A 21,279-nucleotide genomic window follows, 5' to 3' on the forward strand; every position below is an offset into this window, starting at 1 on the left:
GACAACTTCTGAATGTATTTTGTTGGAGGCATCACCCCATATGAACTCATGCAGTTAAAACCTTTATGTTTGAAATTCTTTAGCAATATACACCCCTTTGTATTATTTTTATATGTAGAGTCCTATAGATACCACAATCCCCCTCCTGGCATCAGCTCCAATTTTATAAGATCCAGGTGTAATTATCCAGTGTATCCAGGACCCTGGAGGTGTCATCATCATAAGTATAGTCCTTTACATATGATCACATCACCCTCTTGTACTCAGCTCCTCGTGTTATATAAGATCATATAGGAAGAGAGACACCCTCTTCCTCCATGACCTGACCCCCCCCCCCTACTGACTCACCCCAATGTATAGCTATATAGCATGTGGCACCCTCCCTGCCTCTCTGCTTGCCTGCCATTGGCCAGCTGCGCAGTGTGCCGGCGCTGCCGGGAGCCTCTCTGCCTGCTATAAAGCGTTGCTAAGTACCGACTGTGAGTCTCCGAGGATGTGAGTACCGGTCCTCTCTCCATCCTTATCATACTTCTACAGCCACTTCCAGAGGATGGGTGCAACAGGCTCTCTCTATCCCTGAGACCCTCCTGGAGCCTGTACCATCCCTGATACCCTATGGCGCCTGTACCATCCCTGATACCTTCATTCAACTTGCACCATCCATAATACCCTCCTGCAGCATGTACCATCCCCGATACGCTCTTGGCACCTGTACCACCTCTTGGAGCCTGTACCATCCTTGATACCTTCATTTAACTTGCACAAGCCATAATACCCTCCTGCAGCCTGCACCATCCCTGATACCCTCCTTCAGCATCCATGATGCCCTAATGCAACGTGCACCATCCTTAATACCCTCTGCAGACAACCAAAGGCTCTGATAGCCCCGGCAGCCAATTACAGGGGCTGCGAGCTCCAGCATCTTCATCCTGCTCTTCTTCTGGAGCCTGACATTCATCCATGTTGCTTGTGTGACTTTCAGTTCTGATGTGGTCTTGCCCAGTTTTTACCCAAACCACTTTTAATGCACTCAGTGCCAGTCTGTTTTTCATCAAGGCTTAAAATCTTACACCAATTGTGAAGCCAGTGCTTATCCAGTCCTAAGACCAGAACCAGCGCTGACCCACTCCTGCAGCCAGAACCAAGTCTGACCCAATTCTGCAATACGAACTAGATCTGACCCACTTTTACAGACAGAACAATGTGACCCAGTCCTGCTGCCAGAACCAAGTCTCATCTACACTGTCAGCTTATTTCAATCCACTACTGCAACAGGTTCTGTACATGAGTCTCAGTAGCTAAGACTTACTTCTGCATCCATCGCCATCCCTGACCCGCTCCTGCAGCCACAAGCAGTTTGGTTTATTTCAGCAACAAGTCGAGCTTGTCTGCTGTGATCCTCTACAACAGCCAGGAGCAGCCAGCAGGTCCATTCCTCTAATTTTGCTCCAAAATCCACCCTATGACTCTGGACACCGATCTGCCAGATTGTGATCCACTCTCTGAGTCAGTACCAGTTATGTGCACCAGTCCGACCCACAGTGTCCACCTGTAATCTCTTAAAAGCTGTTGGCATCTGTTTCCCAGACTTTGAGCTTTTCTTGCAGCTAGTACCAGCTGTGCCCCTCTCCTGCAGCTGGCACCAAGTGTGCCTACTCTCCAGCAGGGAGTGCCAGCTGTGTCCCTCTCCCTTGCAGCCAGTGTCAGCTGAGCCCCTCTCCCCTACGGGCAGTGCTAGTCTTGCGAGACTCCCTGTTGGCATCCAGTGCCATCTGTGTCAGTTTGTATGTGTACCAGTCTCCGTATTTTATCCTGTGCCGGCTGAAAGCAACAGTTTCTCCTGGAAGAAGACCCAGTGCCCTTCGGCTACCCTCTCCAGGCTGCATCCCGCATGCTGCTGGTGGGTTTCTACTCGTGTCCGGGACTGTGGATGACCATGACATAGAGCCCTGAAGAGCCAGTCACATTGGAGATGAGTTTCCATAAAGAAGACGGTGTGAGCTTGTGCCAGAAAGCGTTGCAGATCGTGTCGGAGCTTTGCCTAGGAGGGCAGGTGGAATGGGACAAGTGCACTGGAATCTTCCCCTCCACCAACCATGGAGCAGGCAGTACAGGTAGGTGACCCCACTGCTAAACCTGGGGGAGATCCTTGTTCTTCACTGTTCACCCAACACTGACCCCCACTGCTAAGTTGGGGAAACCTCTCCCATTCACTGTGTATGCAGCACCGACCCAAAAACGAGGGAGACCCAAAGCCCTATATTGTGTACCCAACATTGACCCGACTGCTGTTCTGGGGAGGGGGGGGGGGGGGACCCCTGCTCTTCACTGTGTACCCAACACGAACTGAAAACCTGAGGGAGTGCCTCTTCACTGTGTACCCAACACTTATTGAAAACCTGAGGGAGACCCATGCCTTTACCATAAACCCAACACTAACCCCACTGCTGAGTCTGGGAAAGACCCCTGCCCTTCAATCTGTACACAAAATCGACTCCACTGCTGAGCCTAGGGGAGAACCTATACTCATACCCAAAACTGAAACTTAACTACTACTGCAACCCATTTTCCCCATCCCCACACTGTCAGGACCCTGCTTTTCCAGTTGTTGTAAGGTTACAAGTTCCACTTCCTGCATGCCTTGCTAGCCTGTTGTGTGATGGCCACCATACGCCAGAACCTTATCATCAACTTTCCAATAACCAAGAAAAAACACCTACATGTCTTAAACCTTGCAACCTGGTTTCAAATTCATTCATCCTGTTGTTACCCTTAATTTTGTCCTACCACTTTTATTATATCAATGCCCTTATCTCAGTGTCCTCTATCACATATGTTGTTCACCCCATTGTATGGCTTAGCTGCCTGTTGCACACTAAGAACTTAACCAACACCACTGGATCCCCACTACCAAAACTCCTAGATAATACATGGACACCATGGTAATGGTCTTTCCCCAAATCCTCCATATACCCTAACCCCTAACCTCCATATTCTAGTGAGGGTGGGGATAAGCCTTTTTTGTTGAACCCCACCCACATAACTCTCCACCTCTAACCTTTCCACTAAGCCAAAAGTGGCATTCAAAACACCCTTTTCTCACAAATGCAAAGCCTGAGATCATTTTGCTTTTTTTTTTCAAGGAAAGCTCTCTTTCCAAAAGCAAAGTAATTCAAGCATTGCTGGGCAACTGATTCACAAATACTTGGAAAAGTAGGGTTGCTGCCAATAGCAATCATTTGGGTTTTGCATTTAATTTTACAGAAAAAAACAAACAGGAAATATGATTGGCTGCTACTCCCCATTTCCTTATTAACCCTTCCACCTAACCAGACTGTTCCCAACACAACCCTTCCCCCAATACCACCTTTGTGATCTATCTCCAATTCTCCATCCTTCCCTTGGTCCCCTCTCCTCTTCAATCTCCCAGCTCCTCCATCCTGGGTGTCTTGCTGGATGCTGTGTGGTCCCTGTCATCCTCAGTCAATAGAGACCGGAGGAGTCTGCGATCTGGATTAATAAAGCTGCAGACTGTGTGGGCGTAAAGACAGTTCAACTTTCTCCCCTACCACATCCGAGGAATCTCCTGAAAGGAAATTATTTCACCTGATATGTCAAGGTCTGAGCGTGCTCTGCTTTGCTGATGGTGCACAGCGGTTTACCCATAAAATACCCACCACCCCAGTTTTACACTACTGTGCACCTATGTACCTATGTATGTATCACCCCCAACATTATGCTACTGTGTACCCCCAGAAAATATACATACCCACAATAAAACCCCCCCTATGTATCCCAAAACATGTCATGTATTATATGCGACATTCACCAAACATTCACTGCAGGTGAATCTTACTGCTGCTTATGTTTTATAAATATACCCCTTAATGTTACGCTACAGTTTTTTCCTATAACCCACTGCTATGTATTCCAATAAATACAAATCACCCCAATATTACATTAATGCAAATCCTTGCAATGTACACATCATCCCAGTGTTACATTGCTTGTTCCCCATTCAAAGACTCATCACCTATATATTACCCTGTTTGTACTTTCTGAACATACTAAACACCCCAATATTATCCTGCATGTTCTCACTGAATGTACCAACCACTCAAATACTACTTTCAGCTCCTATACTATTACTGTGTGTCCCCAATATTATTACACTAGCATTAGCTCTATCATAAAATGTTCATGTTAAATGTATTTCCTGCTATAGGGAGGTAAAAAGGTATAGGGTGCTAAAGGCCATTGAATGTCAGCCTGTATAGGAAAACATCTACAGCATGTGTGGTCACAAAATTGCAGGTCATATTAGCATAGGTGTGTGCAACCTATCGCATTAGGGTGTGCAGCCGAAAGATATGGACCTGGCACATTGATCTCCCTGCCAGCACAATGAAAGAGAAGTGCGTAAGTTGAAGTTGTTCCATCTATGCAAGGAGATATCTAGATAATTGTTCATCCAATCATATGTTATTATTAAATCGGCTTATGCTTTTATCTCATTGAACGTTTTAATTATTTCACTGTTTGTCCTTTCAAGACTGTCCTGATCACGCTTTCAATTGTGGTTGCTCCTGAATGTTTTTACTTGTATTCACACCCCTCCTGGTGAGCTCATCCTCACAGCTGCTCTTTTGGGCTCTTGCAGGACATTCACAAGGTTCTTAGTGCAATAGATGTTGCAGTTTCCTGGCGCCAGACTGTTTTTGTCTGTTCATTACATCTATGGTAAAATAATAGCTTAGGGTCAAATCCTATGGGGCCAGTTTTAATATGTATTACCACTGCCATAGATCAAACTACATGCTTACTACCCTGTTTCCATGGTTGGGAAGCCCTGTATAAGATAAATGTTGGGTCCCCTGGATTATAGCATGCAGCACTGCCTGAATGCTTCACCTATGTAATTATGTTGTGATTACAGATTTTCTGTATCACGAGAACACTTGTTGCTTTGTAGACTGAGTCACCTCTTCTGCAATCATTGCTGTGCGGTGTACATGCCAGGTCTGATCACAGAGGACCTTCTTGCCCACGCCACCATTACTATAGAGGTTTGCAGTCATCAAAGCCTGTTTTGTGAATGGATGGCAGAGACAGTCAATGTAACAATGGAATGTACATTGTTCTTTCACTGGAGCAGAGGCTGTGTAGGAGTCTGTCGGTATCCATTCATACTCCAGGCTCTGTTCTCCTAGTACAGGTTAGAGAATGAAAAGGCTTGGTTTTCAGTCTGGGATTGTCACATATTGTTTATGGTAAAGTAGATGTAATCTCTAACTGAAAGAAATTATTTTATTAAAGCAGTGCATATCAAAAACAATCACCATGTGCTTTAAATAATAAACAGTTTTCATCTTTTTTCAACCTGAAAACAGAAAATGATAACTATATGATACACAGTATTTTGTAAAGCTATTTAAATCTACTTAAAATTGACACTGTGGTTGCAAAAACAAATAAATAAATAATGACCCCTGTAAAAGAAGAGGTAGAATTCTTATGCTGGCCATACACTATACAAAAAATCGGCTTAAATTCGGTCATTAGACCATTCGTCCGTTTTTTCGGCCAGTTAATGGGCACAAAATCGATAATAGCTTGGACGTTTTTGAGCCGAAAAAAACGAAGAACAGGTTTGGAAATTTTTGAATTGAAAGGTCAATGTATTTCCAGTCCGACCTATCCACACTAGGTATATTTGTTATTGTTATTATGGATTTATATAGCACTGACAGTTTACGCAGCGCTTAACATCATAAGGACAGACAGTACAATTATAATACAATTTAATACAGTAGGAATCAGAGAGATGAACTGATGTAAGCAAAAATAATCATTAAAACAACCGGTGAAAGCTGGATTTGTAGCATGGCCACAAGTGGCCTATCAACTGGACTGGCATACCCACAGTAGGATCAACCATTTTACATATTTTTTTTAAATTCTTTATTTCCAGTCTCCAAAGTGTTATGCAGCATACACACGATCGGACTTTCCGACAACAAAACAGTGGATTTTTGTTGGAAGGTTGTTGGCTCCAAATTGTCTTGCATACACACGTTCACACAAATGTTGGCCAACAATTACGAACATAGTGACGTACAAGATATACGTGATATCTCCATTACGAACGATAGTTTTACAAGACCGATTTATATATATATATATATATATATATATATATATATATATATATATATATATATATAATATATATTATATATATAGGTATATGTAAAAAAACAAACATAAAATGTATTTATTTATGTCCACTGAACGATTTATTGGTCATTACATGATGGCAGCATCGTTTGCGCTCGCGGGCGAACGTTTGTTTTTAGAAATTGGGTTCGCCCAATTTTTTGTATAATGTATGGCCAGCATTAGATACATAAAATAAAGTCTGACCAGCGGACCCTCGGCTTACTTATCTTACCCTTTCTTATGCTTGCCATACATTATACAATTTTCTTGTACAGTTTTCCTTTAGCTCGCAGTCACACCGGGTATGATTTAAAGTAGTACTATTTATTTTTGTTACCCCAACATTTCATATTTCTGATATGTGCCTGCTGTACCATGTACTTGTATGAGAAAGTATCCTGTTCCTTTTGTATTGTTTCCTTTGTGTGAAATCCCTGGTGCTCCTACCAGTCCCTCTTCTTTCCTATTGAAAACTGAGCACACTAAGCAGAAGAACACACTGTGGTCAGTTCTCTAGCTATGCTGGGAACTCAGTGTGGTCTCCTCTAATGATCAGACTTATCCTGACACGCCCCCGCTTCACAGCCATTCACTGGGAAGATCAGTGTGCTGCTGCTTCTCCTCCTCCAGCTCTTAAGCAGCAGAGAACCGAGGGAATGTGATCACTTATAAAAAAAGGGAAAAAAGGGTATTTATAATGTATTTTTATATCTATACATAAATGTTTTGCCATTTATTTCTAATTTAAACTGAATGGGTTGTTTTACAAGGTGATCGTTTATAATCACTTTAAAACCCAACTTCAATCACTATTTCAGCACTACTTCTGTGATATTTGTAACGATTTTTTTTCACTTTAGTGCTACTTCAGTGAGAGGGGCTGCCCATATCACAGGGAGGAACAGTGATGTTATGAACAAAATTTTAACAAGCAAAGGGTTAATATTTAACTTCTTTCAGGCTCAAATAGTGCTGATATAGACACAGGTACAATTTGCAGCACCAATTACATTATAGCCTATGGCCGTGAAATCTTGCTGAAATCCTGAAAAAGTTTTACATGAACTACTTCTCAAATCAAACTACCGTATATACTCGAGTATAGGCCGACCCGAATATAAGCCGAGGCCCCCAATTTACCCCCAAAAAAACTGGCAAACTTATTGACTCGTGTATAAGCCGAGGGTGAGACATGCCTGTCCATCCCTGTGTGTGTGTCCGTCCCTGTGTGTCCGTCCATCCCTGTGTGTCCGTCCATCCCTGTGTGTGTGTGTGTCCATCCATCCATCCATCCCTGTGTGTGTGTGTGTCCATCCATCCATCCATCCCTGTGTGTGTGTGTGTCCATCCATCCATCCATCCCTGTGTGTGTGTGTGTCTCCATCCATCCATCCATCCCTGTGTGTGTGTGTCTCCATCCATCCATCCATCCCTGTGTGTGTGTGTCTCCATCCATCCATCCATCCCTGTGTGTGTGTGTCTCCATCCATCCATCCATCCCTGTGTGTGTGTGTCTCCATCCATCCATCCCTGTGTGTGTGTGTCCGTGTGTGTGTGTGTGTGTGTGTGTGTGTGTGTGTGTGTGTGTGTGTGTGTGTGTCCAGCCTACCTGTGTCCCGAGCCTGTGTCCCGAGCCTCCGTCCCGTGCCTTGCCTCCTTGCCTCCGTCCCGTGCCGTGCCTTGCCTCCGTCCCGTGCCGTGCCTTGCCTCCTTGCCTCCGTCCCGTGTCGTGCCTTGCCTCCGTCCCGTCCCGTGCCGTGCCTTGCCTTGCCTCCGTCCCGTGCCTTGCCAGGATCGCCGCTCTTCGTTGGCGCCTCGGCGGCCATTCTAAAATTCAAAAGCCGCGCCTCCGCCTTCGCCTGTGATAGGCGGAACACTGAATTTCCCAGCAGCCTGTGTTCCGCCTATCACGGACATCGTCTCATCCTCGTACTACGGACGAGGATGAGACGATGTCCGTGATAGGCGGAACACAGGCTGCTGGGAAATTCAGTGTTCCGCCTATCACAGGCGGAGGCGGAGGCGCGGCTTTCGAATTACATGTCCGCCGTCTGTCTGCTCGATACGCTGATCGAGCAGTCAGACGGCGATGACTCGAGTATAAGCCGAGGGGGGCACTTTCAGCCTCAAAAAAGAGGCTGAAAATCTCGGCTTATACTCGAGTATATACGGTACTTAGACACTGCCATAGAACCACATTAGATGCTACTTCAGGTATGATTTGTAAATCATATATCGTACCTGAAGTTGTATTTGTGTGACCGAAGGCTACGATTTACAAAAAACATATAATATGAGGTCAAACCTAAACAGTTTCAATTTGTATGCAATCAGGCAGGCCTTTACGCAACATAGTTGAAGGTAAATCTAAAGAAAATTGAATAAGAGAATTGTATATTGTATGGCCAGCTTTACTCATAAGTTTACTCTTGTAATGTATCTGGTGGGCATGATCCACATGCACCAAAGCGTAAACCATCTATTAAAGGTGTAGAGATGATCTTTATTTAATACATTAAAAGTAATGTATTTTGGTGCAGAGAAATGCATTCTGCAGACATGGCATTTCAACCCATCAAGGTGTCAAAATATACCCTATTTTTAATAGTTGAATAAAAACTTAGATTTACTAGTGCTAATCATCTTTGCAAGTTTGATATGATCTCTGGTCAGGTGAGTCCTCATTACAATCTGCTAAAGCTTAATGGTGACTGAAGCATCTTCAGCATCAACTCACTTTTGGCTGTTTCGGATTCCTGAATCCCGCTGTATGTTGTGGCTTCCTCCCCCAGCCCCTACATCATTCTTGTTTCTATATATCAGTGCTCAAGTGTTGTGGTTAGAGATGGAGATGAGAGCTATAGTACCACTGTGCTTACATTTCTGTGGAATTAAAGGTTTATTTTAAAGCAAAACCTCTTGATGCCTTCCTATCTGGTTGGATCTTGTACAGATCTCAATACCCCTGAAACCAAGATGATGTAATATGTTACCAGCTTCCTGGCCACCAGCTCTAGTTGACTCGTCCATTCACTTGTTCCTCAATATTAACCTCTAGAGAGAATGCTCATCACAATGATGGTATCTAGTTTGTGCTGGAGACTGCACTGGACTGACTGAATCAGTCACTGGTAGTGAATGGGTGGGTGGTTGTGTGGGCAAGTAGGTAGAAATTCCTCCTGTAGGTTGTGCCCAGTTTTAAGTAATGGTAATGAAACATCTTGGGGTTTGGGCTGCTGGCTTTTGGTAGAGCCTTATGGTCATTTCCACACGTAGACTTGGAAAAGTAGGAAGGAAGAAGCACCTGGTGTCCAAAAGAATGTGGATTTGAAGGTAGGTTAAAATGTGTTTATTGTGGGGGGAAGTGGAATGTTAGGGATAGGGTGGTGTAGATTGGCTGGTGGTGGTGGTGGGTTGAATGGTTGGTGGATGGAATGAAATGAATGATGCCTGGTGCTGAGGTGGTAGTAATGCTGGAAACTAGAATATTGTGGAGTCGCTGAAAACTTACTATAAAATCACTGTACAATTGCTGTAGAAAGCATTGTAAAGGAAACTTTAGCTAGGGGTGGATTTAGGTACCAAGAAGGTACTGGGTAATGGCTCATGTGGGGGAAGATAAGAAGTTGTCTTGGGGAGGGGTAGGAATATGGGCATATGGAGAGAGAGGAATAGTGAATGTAAGCAGTACTCGCATTCAGTAGCCGTGAAACTGCTACTTCAGCAAGGAGGATTTGGCGGCCCACTGAATCAGCGGTCACATTGAAGGTACAATAGGAGGAAGGTGGGCAAAGCCGAGGGCTATGTGAGGTCATCGCTAAGGATGGATTTCCATCATTGGAGTCACAAAATTGTGCCCACAAAACCTTTGTTCTAGAATCAGCTTTTTCTTGTTTTAATGCTCTGAATTGGTCTCAGAATAATTTCAAAATGTTTCAATAAACTTACATGAAATGACAGTATATAAATAAGACATAAATAAGTGGCCCATCCATCTAAAGAATGTATCTGCTTCATAAGTCTACAGTGCCTTATGACAACAGTTGCTGGTCAGTTTGTGTTTCGGAGCATTCTGCCCGTTAGGGCTCCCCGGTGCTAAACTCACTACTCAGTAACTGGCATTTTGATGTGATTTCTGCCACCACAGGCACACATTAAATGAGAAAATCAAGATACGTTGTATTAAATCATGCCATATTATAAATGTAATGTAATCTATCAATAACTGCTAAACTGATTACACATGGGGTTTTTGCATCTCTACAGCAATATTTCTGCAATAATTTGAAGTTCAGATTACATTGTATTTAAATCCAGTGGCTGGGTAGAAGGGATTACACAGAGAGGTGTTCTAAATAGGACTAATTTAAATTCATATAGTAGTTAATCCTTGCTTGTGAAACATGCTGGTTTTTACTTAATAACAGTGCACAAAAATCAATGGTAAAATGCAAAGTGGGGCATTGCTGTGGCTAAAGTGATAAACTCTCCTTGCCTACCTTGGGTGCAGGTTTCAATCCCTTCATGGAGTTTGTATGGATTTCCTGCACAAAGTGTGTATGTAGAGTATTTCCTTTATGGGCTTCCTGCAGGAACTGCTCTCAACTGCTTTAACATTTTCTTCATCTTTTGTCACATCTCAGGGCTGCTAATTTTATACATTCTCAATGCAGTCGGTTCTTGTCTACAGGCACTGCAGCGAGTTTCCTAATGGTGACAACAGTGAACCATGTTTGTGTAATTAAACTGTCACTTGTAGTCTCCATTGGAAACCTGTGTGACACAGTGACAATGTAGGAACACACATGGGAGTCATGGAGTGTTGTTTTGAGAATGGAGATTTCTCTCTGCAAACACCTCCTGTTGAGTCATACCCATAGCTCTGCAAACAGCAAATCGCACGCTCCTTGCTGATTGGAGAGCTCTAGCTTTGACTCAGAAACTGGCCTGTTTGACCTCTGCAGGGAAACCACTGCTTCTACACAGCATGCTGCAAATCCCTTTTCTGCAGTATGCTGACAGGGGACAGGTTTTTCTACTCAGGTTGTGGCTGTTTTCTACAGAAAACACACTGGTAAGACTTTGCACATCATTTGTTTTGATGCAGCTGAAATTTAGCCTATTTAAACTTTAACCACTTCACGTCTGGCCTATAGACAAATAATGGCTGGGCAGTGGCTTTCCCACGCTGACTGGAAACCATATCAAGTCCTGTTAGGAAGCGCCGAGCGTGGGACAAAGCCAATGACTGATCAGAGTACCAGCTCACTGCTGGGACCATGTGACCGCTGTGACAAATCACAGCAGGTCGCATGACAGTTGTACACAATGGATGGCTTCCTTTCATGTCATCGATGGTGTACAATTGTTTTGCAAACTGTGATTGGTCAATTTGATCACATGGTACAGACAGGGCCAATCACAGCCTATCTGTACCATGTGATTACTTTTGGCTAATCACAGCTAATCACAACACAACAGATTGAATGATTCAGTTTCATTCAGTAAAATGCTTGCTTATAGCAATGTAATGCACTGCTATAAGCAAACATAATGTGTAAAAAAAAAATATATATATATCCTGATCACTTCCCCAGAGCAGTACAATGGTACTATGGTAACATTATATTGCTCTGATTGCAGTGTGTTAAAAATAAAAATAAAATATGAAAAAAGAAATGTAATAAAAAAATAGAAATTAATAAAAAATAAAAAAACTAAAATTTTTTTTTTGCACTGTCACCAGTCAGTGTCTCTGATCATCGCCATGCCAGTTATATGATGACACTGTACTGCACTAGTAAAAGGATGTAAGAAAAAAAAAAGGGAAACTTATTGTGTACTAAATACATTGGACTGTCTACTTTCCAAAAAGGGGTAATTTTTTTTTTTGGGGGGGTGTATTTCTATTGGCCCAGCAATTTAGGACCTCAAGAAATTATATAGTCTGTCATATATACCACAGTTTGTGGAAACTATACTTTTCAAACAGACTAATATACACTGATTTGGGTTATTTTCAGGAAAGAAATGTTTCAGAATACCCAATAAATTTATGAAGAACAATTATTTATTTGCAAAATGTTAAAACTGAAATGAAGAAACATGCAGTTTTTTTTTCAAAATTGACAGTCTTTTTTTCCTTTATTTTGCAAAAATTAAAAAAAACCCAGTGGTAATTAAATACCACTAAAAGAAAGCTATATTTGTGTGAACAAAATGATAAAAAAATTAAGTTTGGGTACAATGTTGCATGACCGCGCAATTGCCATTCAAATTGTGACAGTGCCGAAAGCTGAAAATTGGCCTGGGCAGGAAGGGGGGAAAAGTGTTATGTATTGAAGTGGGTAAATAAAGCCAGAGCGGCATTACACAATTACAGAAGGATTCAAAAATACTGTTTAACTTTGATGCATTGCTTTGTTATTATCTGGTCCTGCAGATCCGTGATGAAAAGACTTATTGGAGTTTTATCCATCCTGTGAAATTAGCATACAATGTACAAGACTGATATGTAGAAATGCATTCATGTTTTTGTGGCTGCTATGGAAACAGAACTTGTAACTCTGACAGGCAGTATTCCATTGTCAATAAGTTGCTCCAAGCACTGGTATTTTCCACTAGATACCATTACTTCTCGAATCTTTCCCCCTCAGACTACAAACATGTTAAATAGGGAACAGCGGATTTCGAAACAAGCTTATGATTTGTTAACCAAAAGGGAGCTTCCACCTTTACACTACAGAGATGAAGAAAATAAAGAATGAGTTCCATGTGTTTTATTCAAATATAAACGTTAAATGAGTTAGGAGTTTTAACCATTTTATATGGGGACTTTAATGTGGTAGACCAACCATAGGATGGGAAAAGTTAAGTCAGCCATATACAGTTCGAAATTTTGATGAACTGACGAAATTCACTTAGTGGGAAGTCACTGAAACTCTTAATATACTTTTACCAAATGGATCACCGTTGCAATTTACATAAGCTCGTCTTATGATCTTTCCCATGCTCGATAAGTTGTATATCCTGATTACATTCTCATTTTATTTTGAGATTTGTAAGTTACAATCTTTTCCATTGTGCTTATTTATGTTTATAATATTTAACCCATTCTACTTTTATTTGAGAAATGTCCTGTTGTATTTTGGATGTACAATTTTTTTCTACTTCTGCTAATAAACTCTTTTGTAAAAGAAATCTTAGGAGAGCTTGGTGTCCAATTGCAACACTGAGCTCTCCAAGATGGCACCTGGAACACATAGCAGAGTACACAATAGACCTGTATGGGGTTTTGTATAGAAAATTATCTACACCAGTCTTTTTCAACCAGAGTTCCCCCCGAGGTTGTGGCAAGCGGCTCCTTGCGTAATAAGCAATTTCAGCCTCTCAGATAAATAACCACTAACACCAATGATTTTTTAAGCTACCCATATGGGGAGGATTCTTTCTAATGACTGTAATATAAGGGGCATTGTTCCTTTTGACCATTACCGTGAGATGTAGATATGAATAGCAGGGTTTCCCTGAAAGTCATTTCAAAAGTTCCATCATATTAATAACGTTGAGAAAGGCTGCCCTACTCCGTTAAATTGTGGACATGTAGAGACATCTAATGGCATTGCAACAGAATTTCACCAAGGAATTAAAAAGGGGTCCAAACACCTTGCTACACGGTACTGAACATATCTCTGTGGAAATGTTTCTGATTGTGTCAGCATGATGCTGACTGTATTATTGTGGATATGTTTGGTGATGTTTCCGTGAGAAATAAATTGTGTCTTTGTTGACATGTTTCTGGTTATGTACAGTACTGAATGTGTTTCTGCTAAGTTTTCCATTTGTGTCGGCACAGTATTTATGTTGTCTCTGGGGACATGTTACTCACTGGTTGTGATTGCATTATTTTGATTTGGTTCAGTTCTTGTAATAGTGGGGATTATCTTACTGAATTTATGTTCTAAGTCTTAGTAAATTATCTTGGTTCAGTACACGCTGTGCGTTGGGGGGTAATGGAAGAAGGTAACTGGCTTAAGGGACGCAAGGTATAAACCTGGCCCTGCTGCTGACACACATTGTGCAATAATGTGCTACCAACACTGGGGTGAGTGCCTGTAGACAGGGAGTGCATGAAATAGACTGGAAGAGATCAGCAGTACTGAGATGGAAAAAAGAATGAAAAAAAAAGAAAAGCTATTTAAAAAAAGCACTGCTAATACTACACAGTGCCCATAGAAAAATAAATGTTTACATCTAATTTAAAGTGGTTGTAAAGTCAAATAGAAATTACTGCCAGCTCCTCTGTTCTACTAAGCGATCCTACACTGTGTACATGTTTGTATAAAATTGTGTATGTAAATACCTTATTTCAAATTGTTTCTGGCCAGTCACGTGACCTCCGGCCATTCTCCTTCCTCGATCTAAGGGCAACAGCGGGAGGGGCCAAGATCCCCCTCTTACGTCAGCCCCTCCTGCTGTAGCCCTTAGATCGGCGGAGGTCATGTGACTGGTCAGATATGCCTCAAAGTAAGGTATTTACAGGGACAATTTTATAAAAAAACAAGTACACAGTGTAGGGTCATTTAATAGAACAGAGGGGCTGGTAGTAATTTTCTCACACACAGGAGCTGACAGGCAGGGAGGGAGGGGAAGAGAGGAGCATAGTGGGATGACAGAGGCACGTAACCTGACCATGGTAATCATGGATCAGCAGCCATGATTACCAAGGTCAGCACACTAAGGGGGACACAGGAACAGCCAAGATCAACCAGGTTTTTTTACAGCATAGAGAGTCAGATTAGATAGCACAAGCACTGTGCTGTTTAACCTGCTATAAGGGAACAGGATCTCTTTTTTAAGGGCCACAACCTCTTTAATCAGATGGGGTGACTTTGCTGAAAATGGTTTTATACCCATACTTATTATATTTTTATGTTGCTGGAAATAATGAAAACATGAGATATAGAAAAATCTGAACTTTCATATGGCATTATGGTCATTTTCTTTGGTACACCCAGGGGCACTTAAATTTACAATTTACCAATGGCAGGTAATAACATATGAAAAGAGGAAGACATGAAAGGCACAACAAATTGAGGGAATGCAAACATTGAGACAGAAATGTAATATAACTGTGAAAATGAAGAATGAACACGCCGCTACAGGTGGAAAGAAGGCAATTATCAGCTGCACATTTCAGGGCATTTAGAGCAACCAGATTTCTATTTTCCCACCTAAACTCTACTGGTAAAATATCACAGCAAGCATGCCTCAGAAATATAAGAAACCAGTGCATGGTTCCATTGGTCCAGGTCCAAACAAAACTGAAATGCCACTTTTCTGTTTACCTGTTTTTTACAAAAGAAGAAAAATGGATTTTAATAACTAAAATCATTATCTCACCCGTTTAATTTATATTTATACATTTTCAGAGAGGTTTTTTTTTCCTTTGGCATTTGCAGAAGATAAAGAGATTTAATGAGGTTTTATTAAGTGTATATCCCAGCACCAAGTATAGAGCCTGGGCTGTCGTGACAGCAAGATCGATTGTTAATGAGCAGACCTTTAAATAAACCAGTTTTGAAGTTCGAGGAGCTGGTGATAATTCTGTTATGACAAGCATTTGGTGAAAATGTGAATTACTTCAAGTTCCCCAGGCAACAGGTGAGAGATGGAGAGAGAGGGCAAGAAAAAGAGAGAGAGGGGCCGAGATACCAATAGAGCGAGAATGGCTTTGCTAGATTGTTATTGAAATGTACTTCCTCAGAAAAAAATAGGTACATGGATAATGCACTGAAAATTGCACTGTCAAATGAAAGGAAAGACAACATTTCTTTAATACTGTTTTACAGAATCCCCTCCCTACAATATCCCCCCCCCCCCCCCCCCATTTTTTACGGGTATATACTAATAAAAATAATAGATATGTAGCAAAAGAGCAATATTAGGTTGGGGGAATGCCAGACATATCTGGCAACAAATGAGTTATACACATACGCAAGCAGCAAATCTTTTGAGGGGCATTCAACTTTGCCAAAGCAGCAAATGATCAACAAATCTTTCTTTATTACTTTATTAAATATTCCCCACAATGCACTAAATTCACTTATTGTCAGGTGTGCACAAGATCTATGACAGTTAAAGATAAAACCAAAGGTCCAATACAGCTCAGTTATCATAATGCCCCAATCAGGAACATTGTTTGCAATTCAGCAAGGTAGTAAACAGTTTAAATGGAGGAGGGCTTTGCACAGCAAGTCCATAGCTGAAAAAAATATATATATGGTCGTCCATGCGACTAATAAACTCAGGTCAGTATCTAAGAGTGCCTCCTAATGGGTTTCCCTAACACTAAAAAGCAGCACATGTACGTTTTTAGTGTTCTGTCAGTAGTTATGGACAAACTTCCGACGGGACGTTTCGCTAACACGAACCGCAAACGTGGCCAAAAGTTTGCGAACTAAGTGAATCTGGGATCGACAATGACAAGCATTCTTTTTTTATCTGTGAAATTTTGACAATTCAGGAGCACATGAAGGCCATGGAGGAGAGGCAAGGTCAGGCCAGGCTATGAAGGGGGTGCAGGAGATTATCAGTGCCACAGTCAGGGCAGCGCAGTCCTGTGCCAGTGTCCCAGTGTGCCAACCTGTGCTTGAGCCCCTCCCTCTGCCCGGCCCTTACCCCCACCTATGCAGGGCTCCACTGCGGTGGTCCAGAGGTGCCAGTCCAGTGCTGATCCTCAGCCATGGTGCTGGCACTGCCTGCTGATTGGCTTCTCCGCTGCTATCTCCCTCACTGTCTGAAACCAGCACCGCAATAGAGACTGAGCAATGACACCAGCACCGAGATAGAGAGCACTGACACCAGCACTGTAATAGAGAGCACTGACACCAGCACCGTGATAGAGAGCACTGACACCAGCACCGAGAGCACTTCTGCAATTTCCCACTTTGGCTCAAGCCTGTTGCTCCTGCCCTACCCCTACCACCCCTGCGGAAGAGCCTGCCTCTTCCTCTGCCTGTCATTTTTTAAATGACCCTGTGACAAAAGTCTCTAGAGAAGTGCAATATATGTGGAAGAAGGTATATAACAACCTGCTTCAATCTGCCGTTTTGGGGGGCCATTGTTCTATCATACCAGTTATAATACTTTTTTCTAATTGCGTTTGTCACTCTTTGTAGTATCGCTGCAGAACCGCTCAGCAGTAACAATGCTGCACAGTGGAAATGCACTATACTATGCTTTTTATATTTGCAAGTATTTTATACGTGTATTACACCTCTATATACTGCACACCAAATAGTACACCTATACCAGTCCTTAAAAGGACCTTTGTGGACCTAATAGTAAGTAGCTAGTGAATTTGCAGGCTGCCCCTGCTCCAAAAACCAAACTGTCCCTCCCTACACTGAGAAATGACAGCTGCAGAATTGGTCAGCACTCAGCTCAGCAGCACATCAGTCAAGTATAATATGCTTTCTGTATTTGAAAGAAAGTATATTATACGTGTACAACCCTATATACTGTACACCTATACCAGTCCTTAAAAGGACCTTTGTGGACCTAGTAGCCAGTGATTTGCAGACTGTCCCTGCTCCAAACACCAAACTGTCCCTCAGTCCCTACACTGATAAAAGACAGCTGCAGAATCGGTCAGCACTCAGCAGCACAGCAGTGAAGTATAATATGATTTCTATATTTGAAAGAAAGTATATTGTACGTGTACAACCCTATATACTGTACACCTATACCAGTCCTTAAAAGGACCTTTGTGGACCTAGTAGCCAGTGATTTGCAGACTGTCCCTGCTCCAAACACCAAACTGTCCCTCAGTCCCTACACTGATAAAAGACAGCTGCAGAATCGGTCAGCACTCAGCAGCACAGCAGTGAAGTATAATATGATTTCTATATTTGAAAGAAAGTATATTGTACGTGTACAACCCTATATACTGTACACCTATACCAGTCCTTAAAAGGACCTTTGTGGACCTAGTAGTAGCTAGCTAGTAGCTAGTGAATTGCAGACTGTCCCTGCTCCAAAAACCAAACTGTCTCTCAGTCCCTACACTGATAAAAGACAGCTGCAGAATCGGTCAGCACTCAGCAGCACAGCAGTGAAGTATAATATGCTTTCTGTATTTGAAAGAAAGTATATTATACGTGTACAACCCTATATACTGTACACCTATACCAGTCCTTAAAAGGACCTTTGTGGACCTAGTAGCCAGTGATTTGCAGACTGTCCCTGCTCCAAACACCAAACTGATCCCTCAGTCCCTACACTGATAAAAGACAGCTGCAGAATCGGTCAGCACTCAGCAGCACAGCAGTGAAGTATAATATGATTTCTATATTTGAAAGAAAGTATATTGTACGTGTACAACCCTATATACTGTACACCTATACCAGTCCTTAAAAGGACCTTTGTGGACCTAGTAGCCAGTGATTTGCAGACTGTCCCTGCTCCAAACACCAAACTGTCCCTCAGTCCCTACACTGATAAAAGACAGCTGCAGAATCGGTCAGCACTCAGCAGCACAGCAGTGAAGTATAATATGATTTCTATATTTGAAAGAAAGTATATTGTACGTGTACAACCCTATATACTGTACACCTATACCAGTCCTTAAAAGGACCTTTGTGGACCTAGTAGTAGCTAGCTAGTAGCTAGTGAATTGCAGACTGTCCCTGCTCCAAAAACCAAACTGTCTCTCAGTCCCTACACTGATAAAAGACAGCTGCAGAATCGGTCAGCACTCAGCAGCACAGTATAATATGCTTTCTATATTTGAAAGAAAGTATATTATACGTGTACAACCCTATATACTGTACACCTATATCAGTCCTTAAAAGGACATTTGTGGACCTAGTAGCTAGTGATTTGCAGACTGTCCCTGCTCCAAACACCAAACTGGCCCTCAGTCCCTACAATAATAAAAGACAGCTGCAGAATCGGTCAGCACTCAGCTCAGCAGCACAGCAGTCAAGTATAATATGCTTTCTATATTTGAAAGAAAGTATATTATACGTGTACAACCCTATATACTGTACACCTATACCAGTCCTTAAAGGGACCTTTGTGGACCTAGTAGCTAGTGATTTGCAGACTGTCCCTGCTCCAAACACCAAACTGTCCCTCCCTACACTGATAAAAGACAGCAGCAGAATCGGTCAGCACTCAGCAGCACAGCAGTAAGCAGTGCACCATAATATACTTTCTATATTGGAAAGAAAGTACAGTGGTGTGAAAAAGTGTTTGCCCCTTCCTCATTTCCTGTTCCTTTGCATGTTTGTCACACTTAAGTGTTTCGGAACATCAAACCAATTTAAACAATAGTCAAGGACAACACAAGTAAACACAAAATGCAATTTGTAAATGAAGGTGTTTATTATTAAAGGTGAAAAAAAATCCAAACCATCATGGCCCTGTGTGAAAAAGTGGTTGCCCCCCTTGTTAAAACATACTATAACTGTGGTTGTCCACACCTGAGTTAAATTTCTCTAGCCACACCCAGGCCTGATTATTGCCACACCTGTTCACAATCAAGGCATCACTTAAATAGGAGCTGCTTGACACAGTAAGGTCCACCAGAAGATCCTTAAAAGCTACACATCATGCCGAGACCCAAAGAAATTCAGGAACAATTGAGAAAGAAAGTAATTGAGATCTATCAGTCTGGAAAGGGTTATAAAGCCATTTCCAAAGCTTTGGGAATCCAGCGAACCACAGTGAGAGCCATTATCCACAAATGGCGAAGACATGGAACAGTGGTGAACCTTCCCAGGAGTGGCCGGCCGCCCAAAATTACCCCAAGAGCGCAGCGACGACTCATCCAAGAGGTCACAAAAGACCCCACAACAACGTCCAAGGAACTGCAGGCCTCACTTGCCTCAGTTAAGGTCAGCGTTCATGCCTCCACCATCAGGAAAAGACTGGGCAAAAATGGCCTGCATGGCAGAGTTCCAAGGAGAAAACCACTGCTGAGCAAAAAGAAAATCAAAGCTCGTCTCAGTTTCTCCACAACACATCTTGATGATCCCCAAGACTTTTGGGACAACATTCTGTGAAACGATGAGACAAAAGTGGAACTCTTTGGAAGGTGTGTGTCCAAGTATATCTGGCGTAGAAGGAACACTGCATTTCATAAAAAGAACATTATACCAACAGTAAAATATGGTGGTGGTAGTGTGATGGTCTGGGGCTGTTTTGCTGCTTCAGGACCTGGAAGACTTGCCGTGATAAAAGGAACTATGAATTCTGCTGTCTACCAAGAGATCCTGAAGGAGAATGTCCGACCATCTGTTCGTGTACTCAAGCTGAAACGAACTTGGGTTCTGCAGCAGGACAATGATCCTAAACACACCAGCAAGTCCACCACCGACTGGCTGAAGAAAAACAAAATGAAGACTTTGAAGTGGCCTAGCCAAAGTCCTGACCTGAATCCTATTGAGATGTTGTGGTATGACCTTAAAAAGGCCGTTCATGCTCGAAAACCCTCTAATGTAACTGAATTAGGACAATTCTGCAAATATGAGTGGGCCAAAATTCCTCCAGGACGCTGTAAAAGCCTCATTGCACGTTATCGCAAACGCTTGGTTGCAGTTGTTGCTGCTAAGGGTGGCCCAACCAGTTATTAGGTTTAGGGGGCAATCACTTTTTCACACAGGGCCATAATGGTTTGGATTTTTTTTCACCTTTAATAATAAACACCTTCATTTACAAATTGCATTTTGTGTTTACTTGTGTTGTCCTTGACTATTGTTTAAATTGGTTTGATGTTCCGAAACACTTAAGTGTGACAAACATGCAAAGGAACAGGAAATGAGGAAGGGGGCAAACACTTTTTCACACCACTGTATATTATAAGTGTATTACAACGCTATATACTGTACACCTATACCAGTCCTTAAAAGGACTTTTGTGGACATAATAGTAATAGCTAGTGATTAAACTGACTGTCCCTGCTCCACACAGCGTCCTTTCCCTACACTGACAAAAGACATAATGTAAAATGGCCGCCAGATCGGGATCTATTTATAAGGTACGGGCTATGTCCAA

At 42.2% G+C, this 21,279-nt stretch overlaps 1 protein-coding gene across 1 annotated transcript in view; it reads left to right on the forward strand.

Annotated features, from left to right (window-relative positions):
- Positions 1-457: 457 nt before the first annotated feature.
- The window catches only part of SYT10 (synaptotagmin 10), a 118,450-nt gene continuing 97,628 nt past the window's right edge, over positions 458-21,279 (forward strand). Inside the window, exon 1 of the mRNA XM_077469058.1 lies at positions 458-2,114. Coding sequence (XP_077325184.1) covers positions 1,973-2,114 — 142 coding nt within the window. The 5' untranslated portion in view covers positions 458-1,972. The remainder of the gene's footprint in view (positions 2,115-21,279) is intronic.

The sequence above is a fragment of the Lithobates pipiens genome, unplaced genomic scaffold, assembly GCF_037356315.1.
Source record: "Lithobates pipiens isolate NorthernLeopardFrog02 unplaced genomic scaffold, aLitPip1_a1.2 Scaffold_8, whole genome shotgun sequence".
NCBI classification, from domain to species: Eukaryota; Metazoa; Chordata; class Amphibia; order Anura; family Ranidae; genus Lithobates; species Lithobates pipiens.